At 35.3% G+C, this 20736-nt stretch overlaps 1 protein-coding gene across 1 annotated transcript; it reads right to left on the minus strand.

Annotated features, from left to right (window-relative positions):
* Nucleotides 1-3320: 3320 nt before the first annotated feature.
* On the minus strand, nucleotides 3321-17467 carry LOC145060093 (ABC transporter B family member 11-like). Its single transcript, XM_079007818.1, has 13 exons — nucleotides 17437-17467; nucleotides 16324-16589; nucleotides 16123-16177; nucleotides 15656-15831; nucleotides 15284-15505; nucleotides 14682-14920; nucleotides 13501-14026; nucleotides 12615-12888; nucleotides 11006-11847; nucleotides 9836-10102; nucleotides 9355-9618; nucleotides 3783-4076; nucleotides 3321-3680 (listed from the first exon to the last, which is right to left on the minus strand). The coding sequence occupies exons 1-13, from the start codon at nucleotides 17465-17467 to the stop codon at nucleotides 3321-3323; spliced, it is 3816 nt and encodes a 1271-aa protein (XP_078863944.1).
* Nucleotides 17468-20736: the final 3269 nt, after the last annotated feature.

Raw genomic sequence — 20736 nt, forward strand, 5'->3', positions numbered from 1 at the left:
TAAAATATTCGTGTAAGAAATTAAAGTTATGAAACTATTTGAAAGAGACTATAAGTGAAAATGAACTTTTACAAAATGGCAGGTGATATAATTTCTCCCTTAGTTAAAACATTTTCAATTTTGGTCCCTCGGGCTTTTTATGATTTTGTTCTTCATTTCAAACTTTCAGGGACCAGAACCGATATGAATCCTTGAAAAAAGGACCAAAAGTAATAAAAGTTTCAATTTTTGACACAAAACTGTTAAATTTAAAAAAGTACAGGGCAGTAAATAGGGATATGGTTACGAAATCAAATGATATTGCAGTAACAGCCCCAACATGCCCATCAAACCTTGCAACATTTGCTTACAAAAATCAAATGATATAAGATACAGAAAAACAATGAACTAGGGGCAATTTTGGAATTTTACCTGACTCTTCACATCCTAGATTTGAACAATAGATCCAGAAATACCAGTTCCTAGAATGAGACCATCAGGATGAAAAACTGTAGATCTGTAGCCAAAATAGGTTTATGTGTCCAAAACAGGATGGAAAGGGATATTTTGAAGGGAAAATGTGTCCAAAACAGGGTCAAATCGGTTCAGGGGAAAAATGGTAGGAACACTTACAAAGAAAAAGAAGTGCAAGAATTATATATATATATATATATATATATATATATATATATATATATATATATATATATCACACTTATAAAATTTATACACTAGACCCTTTACCTACTACATGCTCATCTCTACTGCTAGATTAGTGAATCCGGTGATCGGTTATCACATAAACGAACTTAATCGATTTAAAGAGCACAATATCACTATATGATAATTGATAAAAGTTCAGAACTTAATCGTTGAAAAAGAAAAGATGTAACACAGGTAACAAGAAGTAAGTGCTAGAATCAAGGAATTTATGTTTCTATCAGTTTACAATACCTTCTAATTGCAATTACATTTGAGAAATTGTCTTAATGAAGACTCTGTCACTCAATTAACCGATTAAAATAAATAGAATAAAATAGATTTATACCATAGGAAAGAGAAATCTTCGCGACATGATCAATCGAGGAAGAAGACACGAGAACGAGATATTTACCACTGGAAGGAGAGATCGTCTCCTACTATAGATTTAAGATCTGTAGATGTGTACGTTTTTGGTGAGATCAGAAGGCATCAAAAAATCGATCCATTGGAGGAGCTGTAATACTCGATTGACAGAGGATCATCTTCTCCAACCGGACATTCGATTGGATCTCTATACGATCGATTCCACTCCAACTGGACATTCGATAGGACTGTCTTCTCCTAATCGACAAGTCAAGATCAGATTCAGAAGAAAACGACCGACCTAATGCTTCTTTGTAGACGATCTGCGTAGGTTCCAATGAATTATACGTTGCAGTTCTTCATATCCTGTAACACTTCAACGACGATTTTAGGATTTAAGATCGGAGGTGTGATGAAGGGTAGAGAGAAAGAGAGAGAGAGAGGATCGAGAGAATGAGATAGAGAGAGAAATGGCATAAATTGAATGGGTCTTGAATGGGTCATGTGGACCAAGTATTATTGCTGGAAAATGGGAAAACGTGGGCTTACTGGTTCCTTGTTTGAGTTTGATTAATTTGTTTTAGTTCCGTTAGGGTATGTAGGCTATAAAAGCCTCTTTGTTTTCTGAATAATAGAAGCAACAGTTTTGAGTTGATAAACAAGTCTTCTTCTTCTTCTTTTTTCACATAACATAACAGAGATATATTTTAGTGATTGTGTCGATAAACAAGTCTTCTTCTTCTTCTTTTCTCACATAACATAACAGAGATATATTTTAGTGATTGTTGCTGCAGTGAAGTGATTATAAAGGGCCTGATATTCCAACAGATTTAGTATGCATGGTAGTAGAATGGTTCTTGAAGAGGGCTCACCCTACAAGAAGACATCATATGCTGTCCATATAGACAAGCTCTTTTGTTAGGAGGTTGTCTATCTAAATGGGGTGCCTAAATCCATAACCTCCCACAAGGACAATAAATTTCTTGGCCAGGTCTGGCTAACAGCTAAGCAAACACTTAGGCAATGTTTCAGAACATAATAGAACTTTATTAGTACTGTCTACCTACAATCTAATAGGAAAACTAAACTAGTCAACCAAATATATGGGATGCAACCCTAGCACAAGTCGATTTGCTCAGAACATCACTATTTATAACTAGATTGGGATGTCACCATTTACTGTAGTATAAAAACACCCTCAGTGGTGGATTTGGTTGATCTACCTGGAAAGAATGATGAAAAAGCCAATGAAATTATAAAAAGACATGTTGAAGACTCATAAGGAGATGAGGGAGAAGATTTTCCGGTCCAATTCTAAGTGCAAATAAAATGCTGACAAATGTAGGCGTCAGTTACTTGAAGTGGGAGATGAGGTGATAATATATTTACCTTCGAAAAGAGTGATTTCAAAGAAGACAAGATTTTATGGGTAAAATTGATTCGAGCTTTTCATGGTTTTCATGCAGGTGTGGGATTCAGTTTTAACCAAAACTGAGACCATGTTATATGGTCTAGGCTTGTTCGGTTAACAAAATGCATGAAAATGGCATCACACATCATTCCAACATGAAAAAAAGAAGTGGCTATGGGGGAGCTACTATGTTTTAGAATGATGTTTGGTGGGTAATTCAATTTGGAAACAAATACTTTTTATTATTATTGATCAATCGGCTAATAATACCTGTGAATGGAGTTGGAGACGACAAAGATAGAACCGGCATACAAAATTCACATGTGAAGGAGTTGATAAATTTGGTCCAACCTAGTGATTGTGTTGATAAATTTTACATGATTTAGGGACATTTACAGTCAATGTGACTAGGATTTATGACTTTCTATCACCAATTGGGATGACCGGATGGAATCCAAAGATTACTATTTTAATAGCGTATTTTGATGAATTGATTGCCAACTATATATATTGTAAACTTTAATAGACGTAGATTGGATGTTCCTTAGATGCTAATAAAATTCAGCTGTTCAAAAAAATGTCTTTTTGATGGGTGATTTACCTCTGAACATACTTTATAGGTAGCATGAAGCTAACAACAAGAATGGTGTACTTGCACTTAATAACCATACCTTGGTGGTAATTTTTGGTTGACGTGTATGTATTTCTGCAAACAATAATCTAAAAAGGTAATAATAACAATAAGAGTAACATGGCAGTAAATAGGGATATGGTTACGAAGAAGAAGAACCATGGTATTCCCCACTAACTAGGGGATGTAAAGCACAATAATATAAAAATAACAATAATAGTTAAAAACATATGGTTACAAAGCAACAGTACTAATTGTATGAAAAGCAACTAATGATGCATATATACCATCTTTGATATTGATAAGTTTCTCATGTGTCCCTCTCTCTGCAATGACTCCATTTTTCACCACTGCAATAACATCCGCCCCTTGGATTGTGGATAACCTATGAGCCACAACAAGTGTGGTTCTATGTACAATAACTCTATCAAGTGCATCTTGTACCACTTTTTCAGATTCAGCATCTAGAGCACTAGTGGCCTCATCTAGTAATAGTATCTTCGGACCCTTTATTATTGCTCTTGCTATTGCCACTCTTTGCTTTTGCCCTCCCGACAATTGGATACCTCTTTCCCCCACATTCGTATCATACCCCTGAAAATTCACATAGAAACGTTTTATATTTTGCTTATATATGTAACAATAACAGTATTAGCAAAAGTACAATATCAATGAAATTAAAAGTAACAGGATCACCCGGTGTAGGCTGCTAATGAATTTATGGGCATTTGCTAGTTCTGCAGCTGCCATGATTTCTGCCTCTGTGGCATTGCCTTCCTTCCCATACGCAATATTTGCACGGATGGTGTCATTAAACAAAACAGGCTCTTGACTTACTAGACCCATCTGCTGTCTTAACCACCTCACTTTTAGCTTTCGGATGTCAACTCCATCAAGAGTTATTCGGCCTGAATCAACATCATAGAACCTTTGCAACAAAGAAACCACAGTTGACTTTCCACTTCCACTTTCGCCAACAAGAGCTACAGTCTTGAAAATCAAATGTTAAACACAATTAGGCAATGTTTCTTTTGCAAGGAGCAAAGTTGTCATTTACTGTTGTTATCCAGTAAGAGAACAATCTTTGTTCATGTTAAAGATCATCACTAGCCCAATAAAACAAATATTATTTAGAAGACTTTAGCTTGTTCTAGAATGCTCTAGAAGATTCTAGAACATTATGGAAGACTATGGAAGACTCTGGAATATACCGGAAGAGTCTAGAATACTCTAGAACGACATGGAAGACCCTGGAAGGATATGGATCATTCTAGAAGACACTGGAGCAACCTAGACCTCTCCAGAACATGGTAGAATGTTCTAGAAACATATGGAAGCATGTAGAGTATGTTAGATAGTTCTAGAGTTATCTAGTATGTAGTAAGTGTATGCTAGTATCTAGAACCTTCCTAAGAGGCCTATAAATAGGTATGGAGCTCATTTGCTCCAAACCATCCAAGAAAGCCTCAAAGAAAGCAAAGTGTGTAGTAGTCTCACAAAGTGTAAGTTCTCCTTAAGTGTCTTAATAAAAGTCTTGTTGTTTCCCATATAAAAGAGTCGTGTTCAACAATCTGGTATCAGAGCAAGGTTTCTTGATAGTGAGAACGAGTGATTCTCGTTGTATCGTGAGTAGTTTGTGACTCTGCAAGTTTAGTATCGAAACTAGCTTGTTTGTTATTACCGAGGTACTACCAACACAATGGGTGATCTCCAAGTCGTCGGAGGAATCAAGAAACTCAACAACAACAACTACAAAACGTGGGAAACATGTATGAAGTCCTACTTACAAGGACAAGATCTATGGGAGGTCGTTGGTGGAAGCGAAACTACGCCACCAGAGGAAGACGTTAATGGTGCTTTACGTAAATGGAAAATCAAAGCAGGCAAAGCAATGTTTGCCTTGAAGACCACAATCGAAGAAGAGATGTTGGAGCATATTCGGGATGAGAACACCCTGAAAGAAGCTTGGGATATGTTTGTGACGCTTTTCTCAAAGAAGAATGATACGAGACTACAACTTTTGGAGAACGAGCTATTATCAATCTCACAACGTGACATGACGATTGCTCAATATTTCCACAAGGTCAAGTCGATATGTCGGGAGATTACTGAACTAGATCCGCAATCCGTCATTGCAGAAGCTCGAATGAAGAGGATCATTATCCATGGACTGACGCCGGAATATAGAAGCTTTGTTACTGCTGTACAAGGATGGCCCACTCAACCATCACTTGTAGAGTTTGAGAATTTACTGGCTAGCCAAGAAGCTATGGCTAAGCAAATGGGAGGCATCACGCTGAAGAGTGAAGAAGAAGCACTCTACACAAGTAAAAGTCGGAGGAATTTTAAGCCACCTCCTAAAGAAGGATACAAAAATGCTGACAAAGGGAAGAGTCAACCAGGAACCTCACAACCATGGAGATCTCAAAAGACCGACAATAAGAGTTCTCGGGGGAGGAGGTTCGAAGGCAACTGCAACAACTGTGGAAAGTGGGGCCACATGTCCAAGGATTGTTGGTCAAAGAAAAAGTCTGTGGAAAGCAATGTAGTAACTTCCAAAAAGGAAATAGAGGATGAATGGGATGCTGAGGCATTATGTGCCATAGAAGAAAATGAGTTGGCACTCATGACAATGATGGGAGAGCGTATCAACTATGAAAATGACTGGATCATTGATTCAGGATGCTCCAATCACATGACTGGCGATCGGAACAAACTACAAGACGTGAAGGAGTACAAAGGGAGTCGCATGGTACTTACAGCCAACAATGCACGACTTCCAATTGCTCAGATTGGAAAAACGACGATCATGCCTGGTAATAAATCTGACATGGTGTCACTACATAATGTGTATCACGTGCCAGGTATGAAGAAGAACTTGTTGTCAGTATCGCAACTAACATCGTCAGGAAACTACGTCTTGTTTGGCCCACAAGATGTGAAGGTCTATCGAGATCTTAAAATATCAGAAACGCCAACAATGGAAGGACGAAGAGTGGAGTCCGTTTATGTGCTCTCCGCAGAGTCTGCCTATGTAGATAAGACTCGTAAGAATGAGACAACAGATCTATGGCATGCACGGCTGGGACATGTTGGTTATCACAAGTTGAAGGTAATAATGGAGAAATCCATGCTCAATGGCTTACCTCAACTTGAAGTTAAAACAGATGTTGTTTGTGCTGGATGTCAGTATGGTAAAGTTCATCAATTACCATACAAGGAGTCAAATTTTAGAGCAAAGAAGCCACTAGAGTTAATTCACTCAGATGTGTTCGGTCCAGTCAAGCAGACATCAGTTAGCGGGATGCGGTACATGGTGACGTTCATTGATGATTATTCGAGATATGTGTGGGTTTTCTTCATGAAAGAAAAATCTGAAACATTCTCAAAGTTTCTAGAATTCAAGACAACGGTCGAAGGAGAAGTGAGAAAGAAGATTCGGTGTCTACGCTCAGACAATGGAGGAGAATACACCTCAGAAGAATTCAATCACTATCTAAAAGAATGTGGTATACGTCATCAATTCACATGTGCCAACACACCTCAACAAAATGGTGTAGCTGAGAGAAAGAATCGACATCTTGCAGAAATTTGTCGAAGCATGCTACATGCGAAGAATGTCCCAGGAAGATTTTGGGCTGAAGCAATGCAAACTGCTGCCCATGTGATCAATAAACTTCCCCAACCAAGGTTAGGTTTCATCTCACCATTTGAGACACTATGGAACATGAAACCTACTGTTAGCTACTTCCGAGTATTTGGCTGCGTTTGCTACGTATTTGTGCCTAGTCATTTACGTAGCAAGTTTGACAAGAAAGCAGTCAGGTGTATATTTGTTGGATACGACAATCAAAGAAAAGGGTGGAGATGTTGTGATCCAACAAGTGGAAGATGCTACACTTCAAGAGATGTAGTGTTCGATGAAGCATCTTCATGGTGGTCCTCAGAGAAGAAAGTACTACCAGACTCGGAAAATATTGAAGAAGTTTTAAAACAAAAGATAGGGGAGCAAACTGCACATATTTGGTCAAGTGTTGATACACCTGAAGATCCAAGCGACACTGATGTCATTGAGCAAGAAGTAACTCAAACAAGTGATGCCGGTGAAAAGGAGCCGCCGCCTCCACAACTTCGAAGGACGGAAAGAATCCGAAAGCCTAATCCCAAGTATGCTAATGCGGCCATTTTAGAAGATGGTGTTAAAGAGCCGGAGACATATGAAGAAGCAGTTAAGAATAAAGCATGGCAGAAGGCAATGGAAGAAGAAGTTACAGCCTTAAAGCAGAATCAAACGTGGGAACTGGTACCAAGACCAAGAGATATAAAACCGATTTCCTGCAAGTGGGTTTATAAATTAAAACGATGCACAGATGGATCAATTGAAAGATACAAGGCTCGTTTGGTGGCTCGAGGGTTCTCACAACAATATGGACTGGACTATGATGAAACATTTAGTCCAGTGGCAAAGATAACTACTGTACGGGTGCTGCTAGCTCTTGCGGCTAGTAAAGACTGGAAATTATGGCAGATGGATGTGAAGAATGCTTTCTTGTATGGAGAATTAGATCGGGAGATCTACATGAACCAACCAAAGGGATTTGAGGATGCAGATAATCCCACTCATGTGTGCAAGCTGAGAAAAGCTCTTTACGGATTGAAGCAGGCACCAAGAGCCTGGTATGGTAAGATTGCTGAATTTCTTACCCGAAGTGGTTATTTAGTTGCACATGCAGACTCAAGCCTGTTCGTCAAAGAAAAAGAAGGAAAGTTGGCAATTGTGTTGGTTTATGTGGATGACTTGATCATCACCGGGGATGACGAAAGAGAAATCCATCAAACAAGAGAAAATCTATCGGTGCGATTCCAAATGAAAGAGCTGGGGGAGCTTAAACACTTCTTGGGGTTAGAAGTTGATCGTACAAAGGAAGGGTTGTTCCTCTGCCAACAAAAGTATACAAGAGATATACTTCAAAAGTTTGGCATGTTGGAGTGTAAGCCAATATCAACACCAATAGAGCAAAATTCCAAGATATGTGCTCATGAAGGAAAAGAGTTGGATGATGGAACGATGTATCGACAACTAGTAGGTAGTCTTATCTACCTAACTTTATCTCGGCCTGACATTGCTTATGCAGTTGGAGTTATGAGTCGATACATGCAAAGTCCGAAGAAACCTCATTTGGATGCTGCCCGACGGATCTTGAGATATGTCAAAGGTACAATTGACTATGGTCTCTTGTATAAAAGAGGAGAAGACTGCAAGTTGGTTGGATATTGTGATGCTGACTATGCAGGAGACCATGATACCCGAAGATCAACCACTGGGTATGTGTTCAAGCTTGGGTCGGGACCAATATCATGGTCTAGTAAAAGACAACCAACAGTATCATTGTCAACCACGAAAGCGGAGTACAAAGCAGCGGCCGTAGCAGCTCAAGGAAGTACATGGTTGGTACTCCTAATGGAGGACTTACATCAAAAAGTTGACTATGCAGTACCACTTCACTGTGACAACCAATCTGCAATTCGGCTGGCAGAAAATCCAGTATTTCATGCTAGAACAAAGCATGTGGAAGTGCATTATCACTTTATCAGAGAAAAAGTCTTGATGGAAGAAATTGAGATGCGGCAGATCAAGACCGATGACCAAATAGCAGACTTGTTCACCAAAGGGCTGAGTACTGGAAAATGTGAAGGTTTTCACTGTCAGCTTAACATGGTACGAAGAATGAGGGCTAGTGTTGAGGGGGAGTGTTAAAGATCATCACTAGCCCAATAAAACAAATATTATTTAGAAGACTTTAGCTTGTTCTAGAATGCTCTAGAAGATTCTAGAACATTATGGAAGACTATGGAAGACTCTGGAATATACCGGAAGAGTCTAGAATACTCTAGAACGACATGGAAGACCCTGGAAGGATATGGATCATTCTAGAAGACACTGGAGCAACCTAGACCTCTCCAGAACATGGTAGAACGTTCTAGAAACATATGGAAGCATGTAGAGTATGTTAGATAGTTCTAGAGTTATCTAGTATGTAGTAAGTGTATGCTAGTATCTAGAACCTTCCTAAGAGGCCTATAAATAGGTATGGAGCTCATTTGCTCCAAACCATCCAAGAAAGCCTCAAAGAAAGCAAAGTGTGTAGTAGTCTCACAAAGTGTAAGTTCTCCTTAAGTGTCTTAATAAAAGTCTTATTGTTTCCCATATAAAAGAGTCGTGTTCAATAGTTCATACAACAGTACTATAGGATGATAAAGAGGCTACCTGGCCTGAACGAATGGTCAAACAAAGGTCTTTGAAGATTTGAATGCCGGGTCTAGCAGGATAACTAAAAGTGACATGACTAAACTTGATACCCCCCTTCACATTTTTTAATGTAGTTCCGGACTCATCAGTATAGTCGATTTTTGATTTTTGGTCTAGAAGAGCAAAAATTGAAGCTGAAGCAGTCTTGGCTTTTCCAGAATCTGGAACAAAGGATCCTGATTGAGAAACACCCATTGCTGCCATACTCAACCCCAAAAACACCTTCAAATAGCAAAACAAATTTGTACCACATCACTACTAATTAACTAACAAAATGTGTATATATAAATCACAGAAAAATCCATTGCTAGTTTCCTTCAGCAGCAGATTAGTGACGGTTTACTGTCGCAATTGTGATGGAATATCCGGTTTCTAAGTATCACCAACCAACCACCTCAAAAGAGATGGGAAGCTTGAAAAATAATTCAACTCGGTTTACCTGGAATACTTTAGGGAATGTAGTCTTTCCGGCTTCAACAAAGCGAGCTCCGATATAAAAGCTGATTGCATATACTAAATATAACAATAACATAGACATGCCAAATCCAGCACCACTAACTAAACCTTGTTGGATTCCTGCTTTTTGAGGTTTTTCACATTTCTTTTCATATACTTTCATCACCTTCTCTTCTGCACAAAAAGCAGCAACTGTTCTAATGCTTCCAACTGCATCACTTGCAACTTGACTTGCATCCTCGTATAGTTTCTGAAACCAATACAAGTTTACGTCATATATATGTTATTTCCATTTTACTAGTTTTCATTTTTGTTATATAGAAAAAAATAGTAACATAGTTTCGCTGATTTGTTTGTTATAGCATCCTACTTTTATTTATTCTATTATACATTGCACCTTGTAAAAATCTAATAAGGTATAGGAATGTTATCCAAATAGAAACCAATTTTTAGTGTTATGATTGAGTGGATTTTTAAAGTGTAATGTCATAATAAAAAAAAGATTGAAAGAGAATGCTGCTATAATTGGGAAGATATTTTATAGTGTAACTCCTTAATATTTTTTTTGAATGTACAATGCTGTTATAGAAAGAAATGGAAGTATGATGCTAAAATACATAAATAAATACAAGTAGGTTGCCTTTTTTTCTTTTTTTTTTCAAAGAAACTACTCAACTCAACCTCTATTTTTCCCTCCACTTCCCTAAATATGTTGTCACTTTCCCAATATTTTAAGACATCATTAATCCGAACAATAGTTAATGGTAAAAAAGAAAACATTTTTTTAATCCAATAACATAGATATGTGTCTTTAAACAACTTAATGCAAAAGGAACGACTTACTATTAAGTTTTAACTTTTTACTGAAAATAGCATTATGTAACCTATAATAGCAATGTAATTATAATTACTTAACTGTAATAGCAACATACTTAAATTCTTCTATTGATATAAGCAATATGTCACAAATAAAGTATTCCAATATTGGTTGCAAAATATGAGTATGCTACTAGTATTGGTAAAACATAAAGTATACTCTGTGTTGCTATTATGAGTAAAATGTATGAGTAGATTGCTATTCTGAGTAAAAAGTAAGTATATTTGTATATATGGTGAAAGTAAAGTAGGTTGCTTTTATGAAAAAATAGCTCACCTTCGTATCAGCAGTGAATCCTATAATGAATTTTAATTGAAGATACCCGTTAAGGCCAATTAGTGGTAACAATAACAAGACTATAAGAGCCAACTGCCAATTTGCAAGAAACGCGATTATTAAACCGCAACCAGCAGTGGCGGTGTTCTGAACAAGTAAAGAAAGCGTATCCCCAAATAAACCTCGCACTGATACAGCATCTGAAGACAACTTTGCCCCAATCAAACCGCTCGAATTTTCTAACTTATCAAACCAACTTATCTCCATTTGAACCAGTTTTTTGAAACATTTTAATCGGATTCTTCGTATCAGTTTACAACCAGCAACACCATAAAAATACATTCTAAGTGGTGTCGCTATTAAACTTGCAAACCCAAGAACAAGAAGCATCAATGCCCAAAACTCCGAATCCTTTCGAAGTTTATGAGCGGGCTCAAAAAATGTCTTTATAATACTCGAAAGAAGATAACCAAAAATAGGTAAAGTTGCTCCATTAACTAGAGCGGCTATGGAACCTAGTAGGATCAATGGGAATTCAGGCTTGTTCAGATAAGCCAAGCGTAAAAGGGAAGAATTGGTTTGATTATTGTGTATTGGTTCCTTGAAATTAGTAGAGGGTATGTTAAATGAGTGATGATTACTATTACTAAGATTAGATGATTTATGAGCTATGGATCTTGAGACAGAAATATGTCTGCTTGAATGTGTTGCAGAGGCCATGGTAATCTTGGGCAATTCTTGATCATCCTTGTCTTGATTTTGTGATTGTTTGGTGAGTTCTTGCAATCGTATAAGTTGGGAGTATGCACCGTCAGGATCTTTTAAAAGCAAAGAGTGTGAACCTGCTTGATTAAACAAGATGTGAACGTAAGAAATGAAAGCAAAGAATAGAATTGAACTTTCAGTTTTTTTATGAGGATGTTATAATTTGAAAAATCTATCCAGATGAAGCATTGAAAATTGTTTTGTATTTAGTTGACATTGTTATAGTTTGGTAGGGTTTCAAGTAAAATGATGTAATAAGAAGAAGTGAAAGTAGGATGATATAATAAACAATCAATGAAAATACATAACTATATCACACATTGGGCTACATGCAAGAGATAACAACGTATTTTCATGTGGTTGTCTATTATAGCATAGTAGCTTCTTTTCATTATATTAAAAAACTGAAAATTTAATGTTTTTCTTATAGAAGCATCGTGCTATGAAAATATATCTCATTATACTAGTGTACTTTCAGTTTTTTTTAATTATTATTATTATTATTATTATTATTATTATTATTATTATTATTATATTTTAATTTTTTTATCATAATGTTATACATCAAAAAATATATCCAATTATACCTATTTTTTGGATGACATTGCTATAATTGGGTGGATTTTTTAAAATTACAATTTTTTAATAGAAAGAAATTAAGGGTACAATGCACAAAAAGGAACTTAATAAAACCGCATTGCTATGTGTTGCATAAAACTAAAAACTTTATGGTATTAAGTTTTAAAATAATAAGGGTCATGCTATAATACACATGTGATGGATTTTGTAAAAATGTAATCATGGAACCAGAAAATATGATGAAAACAAGGTTAGATAAGAGGACCTTTCTCAACAATCTTCCCATTGTGAATAACGGCAATTACATCAGAATTTTGTATAGTGCTCAATCGATGGGCTACAATGATAGTAGTTCGGTTAACCATGATTCTATTGAGTGCTTCTTGAACAACCCTTTCGGATTTTGCATCAAGAGCACTTGTAGCTTCATCTAGTAGTAAAATCCTTGGGTCTTTCAAGATTGCCCGAGCTATGGCTATTCTTTGCTTTTGTCCTCCTGACATATGAGTTCCATGATCACCCACCATTGTATCGAGTCCCTGTATGCATTTGACCAATACAAAATGATTTAGGTAACTAAGGTATGGATCATTTTTCAAGGAATGTGATTATTTTCTCTGGGGTGAAAATTTGATTATGAGGAATATGTTTATTTTCCAATCTTGAATGCAATTAGACGATATATTATAGTTACAATCTAAATTTTGTTTTATGACCTCCATATAAGACCATTGTTCCAAAAAAAAAAAAAAAATCAAAACTTTAATTAAACTAATTATTTGTATTCTAAAATAACTAAAACTATGTTTTAAATATAATTTTCTTTTGAGAATTTTATAGCATTCTATTTCATAACTTTTTTGATATTTTAGTAGAATTTTTAAGAGAAGTGATAAATAAAAACTTCATTACCTGTTTGTATTTGTTCTATTTATTGTTAACATATAGCATGCTTCAATAACTTTTTTCATTTATTCATTTATCCAATTCCATTGATGATGTTGGAACTGTGCGACAGATTAGTTAAGGATTGAAATCCAGCGCCAATCTGTCGCTACTTTTAAAAAGTTCTAGTCTTTTTTTTCCCTATGTAGATTATTTTCGTTGCTAATTCTGTGTAGTCATTGTTCTAGTAGTGTATGAAATTCAACCTTAGGGAATTTTTTGATAAATTTGGCAGCATTTGCGAGTTTAGCAGCCGCTTTGATTTCTTTAACTGTTGCACCATCTTTCCCATAAGCAATATTCTCTTTAATACTTGAACTAAACAAAACAGGTTCTTGGCTCACGAGACTAATCTTTCCTCTTAGCCATCTTACGTTATACTCTTTGATATTAATAGCATCAATAATAACTTTTCCTCCTTGAGGGTCATAAAACCTCTCTATTAGGCTAATTACTGTCGATTTCCCACTTCCACTTTGTCCCACTAAAGCCGTGGTTGTGCCACTTGGTATCCTCAGAGAAAACCCGTTAAAAATAGGCTCCTCGGGTCTGGATGGATAACTAAAAACAATATTCTGGAGCTCAATATCACCACGAATGTCATTAAGTTTCTTGCCACTAGTGTCATAAGGATCAATTTCTGACTTCCGATCTATCACCTGAAATAGTTTAAATGCTGCAACTCTTCCAGAGGCAAATGCAGTCATGCATGGTGAAGCCTGCCCTAAAGAACTGATTAAGAAGTTTTATGAGGAAAAATTGAAAGAAAACTAGTAAAAAAAATCATGCCAAAGATAGAACTATTAAGAACCAAGTCTACAAAAGGGTTAGGCTAAATGTAAAAAATAGCAGTGTATTTTTTGTTTATTTGTTTATTACAACATCCTACTTTCACTCTCATTGTATTTTCCATTTTTTCCGATACTATGAAAGGTCTACCTAGCTATACCCTTTCAATATATTCGTTTTCTTACTAGGGCATTGTAATTTGAAAAATCTACCAAAATTTAAAGCATTGCTTGGTGTTTGGAAGACATTGCTATACTTGGTTAGCGTTTTCAATGTACAACGTCGCAATTGACAAGATGAAAAGTAGGTTGCTAATTCTTGCATTTAACCTAAAGGGTTAATGGTGATTCTTCCCACTCATTGTATCTTGAAAAATCTACCCAATTACAGCAAATAAAGTTTTTTTTGAATTCGGATAACATTGCTATATTCGGCTAATGGGACGAAATGAATGTAGGATTCTATATTATTTCGAAAACCGATTACTTTACAAATTTTCTTCCATTACTTTACTAGTAAAGCATGAAATAAGGTCCTTAAATGAAAAGTTATGTCCATGATCATGAGAACTATTTCGAAAACCTGAAAAAGCACTTACAAAGAGCTTAAGAAGATCACAGTCATGATGTTTATAACCTGTCCGCCTGTATATCCTTTTTCTATAATCAATCTGCCACCATACCATATGGCCAAAGAGTAGCAACAGAATACACACAACATAAATATACCAGAACCGATTCCAGCAACCAAACCCTCTTGCACCCCAGCCCTGTAAGCTTTCTTTAAAGACTTATCATATTTGGCAATGGCTTGCTTCTCCCCTGTGAATGATGCAACCTGTAGTTATAAAAAATCATATTAAAATCAGAATTTATAAAAAGGTTACATACAAGAAATAACAACAAAGTTTCATACACATGTTTATTTTAGCATCATACTTTCATTTCATCGTATTACACCATTGTAGTGCAAGAAATCTATCGAATTATAGCAATGTCATCCAAATACAAAGCAATATCATTGGTATAGTTGGGTAGATTTTTCAAAGTGTAATGTCCTAACAAGAAGATAAAGTGAAAGCACAACGCTATAACTGGTTAGATTTTTCAAAGTGTAATACCTTAATAACAAAAACCTTCATATACAATTCTGTAATAGAAAAAATGAATGTAGGATATGCTAAGATAAACAAATTCTCACGGTTCTGATAGAGCTGATTGTCTGTTCAACTACAGTTGCACCAAGAGAATAAGCAGTTTGGCCCTTAGACTTTAGCTTTTCCATCACAACAATCATAAAGGCTGCTGAGATCACAAGAAGAGGAATCGAAGATAACAACACAATGGAAAGAAGCCACCCCTTTGAAAACGCAATCATAAATCCTCCAAAGAATGTTGAAGCCAGTTGTATGAAAGTTCCGACCTAAAAGTGAGACGGGTTAACTTCTAAAGTTATATCAGATCATAAAGTAGATATAAATTGTATGGTCCTTCTTGTTACACACAAGACATGATATTACAAGTTATACTACTTTTGATGTGCATCACATTGAGACATTAGTTACATTAGTACCTTTTCTCCCATAGCATCCTGAATAATAACGGTATCACTAGACATGCGTTCAATAATTTCTCCAGTCTTGTTTTCTTGATCAAAAAATCCCACATCTTGTCTCAACAATGTTTTCAAGTATATACTTCTGATACGTGCAGCCTGTCTCTCACCAGTGACCATCCAGCAAACTACCTCTACAGAGTGACATATGTGGGTTCTTGGTTAGATGCTCAAAACCTAGTAATCAAGCAATCTGTTATCTTTGTTGGGTAGACAAAATAGACCCATTGTATTGCTTTTGTTGTGCATTGGGATTAGACTAGGAATGATTTCAATGGGACAAAGATTGCTATTTTTTTATCACACCCCAAAAAGAAGGGACAAAGACTCAATCTCGATCACTCATCATTGGAGTAGCCCTAGAAAGTATGTATAGTTTTTGATCCATGTAATAAAATCAGTTTTGATGTTAATTATAAGCTTACGAAAAAATGCTGCAGCTCCTGACCCCAAAGCCAAGTAGACATATTTGAGGGATACCTGGAAATTATTTATGAGTTAGAGAGCTAATGCACTTGTTAATTTGTCATAGCAAGTAATGACTTGATAAACTAGATATATAGTACATAAAGGTCCAAGTTGTTTTAATATATGAAACTGGGCATTAGCATTGAGATACGATCTACCTTGGAAACTTCATGAACAATGGCGTTTTTATCTGTAGTGCCTCCAAATGTGTCAATTAGCTCCCCAAATAGCAATGTCTGGAGAGGCATATTGATTCCACCTCCGATCGCAGTAATTGTCCCCACCACCATTAGTACATAATCTGTGTAGTCAGCAAAGGCAAAAAGCTTGTGATATGGAACTACGTCAGTTGTTTGCTTCTTTTCTTTAACTGAATCCTTCGTTTTCTCAGACATTTCTGGAGCTTCTTTTGTTGATTTGATACCTTCTTATGGTTTCATGTCTCCCGTAGCACCAGTCATTATTCAGTGAAAAAACCTCCCCAAATGATGTATATATCAACTTCGATTTGGGCTACAAGAGAAACGACCAAGAACAACATATATATATATATATATATATATATATATATATATATATATATATATATATATATATATATATATATATATATATATATGCACTGCTAATGCATGCATATCTGCGTCCGCAGTCCATGACTGCTGACGCATGCATGCATATATGCGTCCGCAGTTCATACGATTGCTGATGCATATATATGCATGCATTTATAGCTGCTTCCGCAATTCATATGATTGTTTGTAGTCCATATGACTACGGATGCGTATTTTTTCAACTGCACGCAGATGGTTCGCAAGTTCTCAAACATTTTTTAGTTTTCACTATAACTCAACCCATATATATATATATATATATATATATATATATATATATATATATATATATATATATATATATATATATATATAACAACCATCTAGACTAAGAACACTACTTGAATTCGTTTAATATTTCGAGATTCTGTTTGCGAAGATGATAAGTTGCTCTCATTAATTTACTTTTTATATTGCTTCATTATTTTATTTCACTAATTATTATATGGTTTATATTTTATTTATCAAGTTGGTTTAATTATGTAAGGATCAAAAATCATAAAAGCACATCGCAACACACGAGCAAAGTGTTATATAGGTAATCCATGGACGTACTAGAGTGGGATTTTATTAGTCGTATCCATCATACACACGCTTTCTGCATATAATATAGAGGTACATGAAGATCTATTTATAATGACAAGTTGAACTAAAAACCGTTAATCAGGCGAAACCCAAAAAACGTCATTAACGAAACGGGTTTCTGGACCAGCGTGCATTGCTGATCTACACCGCAGACATAATTATCTGAGCACCATTGATGTGGCTCGAGCCCTGCAGTCCTAACCTCAAACGGGACTCCATTGCGAAGTATCAACAACAATGAGGTCAAAGGAAAAATAATGCTCCACAGCTCGAGAAGTTAATTAATTATATTATTGATTTATAGTATGTTAATTTATAGAAAATAGTTGGTAAGCAGTAGCTAGAAAGAAGGTGGGTGTAAGTTTTATTTTTGTACATACAAATGTTTGGCAAAAATAGTTATACAAATGTTTTTATTACTAAAAGCTAAGTATAAGAAATATAAAAGATTAATATATATTACAAATAATAAAGCACTTGCCATGGTAGAACATTATATTTATATTGAATACATAAGATAATTGAAAAGCTCGCGTCAAACAAATAACAAAAGTTAGTATGGCGTTGATGAAGACGATTTAGGGGTGTTTGGTAAAAAAGCCTATTATTTATTAGTTTGTCTTAACTTATTGGCTTATAACCTACTAAGTTAGAAAAAGCTAACAAAAATGGGTTATTAGCGGTTTGCCACCCCATGAACTATTTTTATCCAAACATTTTTTAAGATTATAACTTGTGAAACCGTTAATAAGCTAATAAGTTTTCCAAACACCGCCTTAATGATAAGCTTCTAGACATCGAGTGACATATAGTAGTTGTAGTTAAATAAAAACATAAAGAAGTTTAAACCTTTCACTACTAGATTACTGAGCTTCAACGACGAATCATGATAAGAACATGATGCTAGTTTAGTTTTAATTCCACCACCAGCAATATTATTTTTAATTAAGGCGATGGTTTTGGATTTTCTTATAGTGCTGATTATCCTATATGATTAACCAACAAAATCCCGTCAAACTGAAAGCACTTGAAAGCGCAGAAGAAGAGTTTTTACCTTAAAAAAACAAATGACACACGTTCTTGTCAACTCTGATCAACAGCTAAAGAAGAACTGTCCATGCAACTTGTGAACAATCGAGGAATTCATGGTGAGTTCAACTGAAGTAAAAATAATGGAACATTAATTAACAGTTGATTCTAGGGAAGATTAACCAGTTTATCTCGTCTTTCTAGATGGCATGGGATATATATAGGAGTCGGTCAGTACACAGTAGCCAACTCCAAAGATATATTTGATAACCATTAATTAGCTTCTTAGTTTATGACGCGTTATTGTTAATGAGTTTAACTTACATGATCTTTCTACTTGTTTGGTCCGTTGCCATGGAACTTTTTCGGCTAAGAATAATAAAAATGATAATCACCAATCTGTATTGTTTTAATTATCATTATTTTCTTTGTTCTATTCATTTAGCAGCTTCCTGCATGCCAGTCGAGATGTTGGGAAACATATCGATTTATAGCATTTACATGAATATCATCAGATTTAATATTAAGATAACCAGATAAGATAAGAAATTAATACTTGATAGGGTAATATACTTTTCGAAATGTACACATTTAGTCCTTATTCTTTTTTTTTTTGTAAAATAAACCCTTATACTTTATTAATATGTACACATTATGTCATTTTTACCGGATTTTACAAGTTTTGCTGACGTGGAAGGGTTTATTTTACAAAAAAAAAAAAAATAATAAGGACTAAATGTGTACATTTCAAAAAGTATCTTACCCTATCAAGTCATTTTCCCTTTCTTTTATTTTGTTGAAATGAAATACCCAGGTGACATCCACATATCCACAACAAGATTTTTCCAAGTTTTATTCATCATGAAAAAGAGGGAGAACCCCGATCTCCGACGACTCCTTTGTGTGTTCCTACACATCACTGGTAGCAAGGAGGAATGATGGAAAAAACAACAAGGTCGAAGGGGGGAGGAAGGAGGAAGTAGAGACGGTAGTTGACGGCGAGGAGCTGCTCTGGTAGCCCCCTTGTCGATTCTTTCTTCTTTTTCTGGCAACATATCTCAAAGATGGAGGCAAAGAGACACGGAAGGAAGAGAGACGAGAAAGAGAAGGGTCGTCGTCCTTTTCTTGTTGCTGGAGGATCACCCACCTCCGGTGACTAAGCTAATTAATTGCTATTTAGTGCTACTTGTGTTTCCACATCAGCAAAACCTGTAGAATCCGGTGAAAATGACATAATGTGTACATAATAATAAAGTATAAGGGTTTATTTTACAAAAAAAAGAATAAAGACTAAATGTGTATAATTCAAAAAGTATCTTACCCTATCAAGTCATTTTCCATAAAAGAAAATTCGTATATGACCGGTATACCGGGTATAACCGGTCACAATGATTGCATTGTTACAAAAAATAAAATATAAGGGTTTATTTTACTAAAATAAAAAAAATAAGAACTAAATATATACATTTTAAAAAGTATCTTACCCTATCAAATCATTATCCCAAATTAATATACATATTTAATGTGCCCATTATATATTTTTATATTTAAGGGGGGGATGTGACCCAACACGATTACAATAATTTCTTTGGGTTTTGGTATTGAATATTGCTAATTAATAGTACCTAATGATTTGGCATGTAACATATCCGGTCCTTGAGAGCATTTTAATATGCTTGTTATTATTGTGAATTAGGGAAACAAAATTAAGCCTACTGTGTACTTCTGTAGTACTGGTGCTAACATGGCAGCGATGTTGCCCATGTTTATACCATTACCGGTCAACTTTCAAAATCATTATTAGTGTAGGGAATGTATATTAGTCCTCCATAGAATTAAATTGAATTAAATAGAATTCAATGGATTTTGACATTGTCATTTTACCTTTCATACAACTCTATCATTTTTTTTCCTATAATATATTATAGAAAATTTATTTTAAATTTTAATTTTCTTTTTCATTGAAGAGTTAAGTGATCATCCATATCCATACACATTGAACTCCAACATGACATCATAGTATGATTGAGTTTAATATTTTAAATGTTTACTAAACATACCATATCATTCAACTCTTCTAACAAACTATACGTTATGGATGTTATTGATGCTCGGATGGATAGTCAATCTTGTTAAAAATGGGAAAATGTACTTAATAAGGTAATTAGCTTTTTGATTTGTTCATATCTAAGTAACTATCTTTTTTTGTATATATCTACGTAACGAACTTTTTGAAGTGTTCACATATGACCATTATGGTCTGCTGTAGCAGGTTACATCCGGTCACATGTGAACACTTTCAAAAAGTTCAGTACCTAAATGTGTATAAAAAAATGATTGTTA

Source organism: Lactuca serriola, chromosome 6, assembly GCF_051521515.1.
Source record: "Lactuca serriola cultivar US96UC23 chromosome 6, Lser_US96UC23_V15, whole genome shotgun sequence".
Classification (NCBI taxonomy): domain Eukaryota; kingdom Viridiplantae; phylum Streptophyta; class Magnoliopsida; order Asterales; family Asteraceae; genus Lactuca; species Lactuca serriola.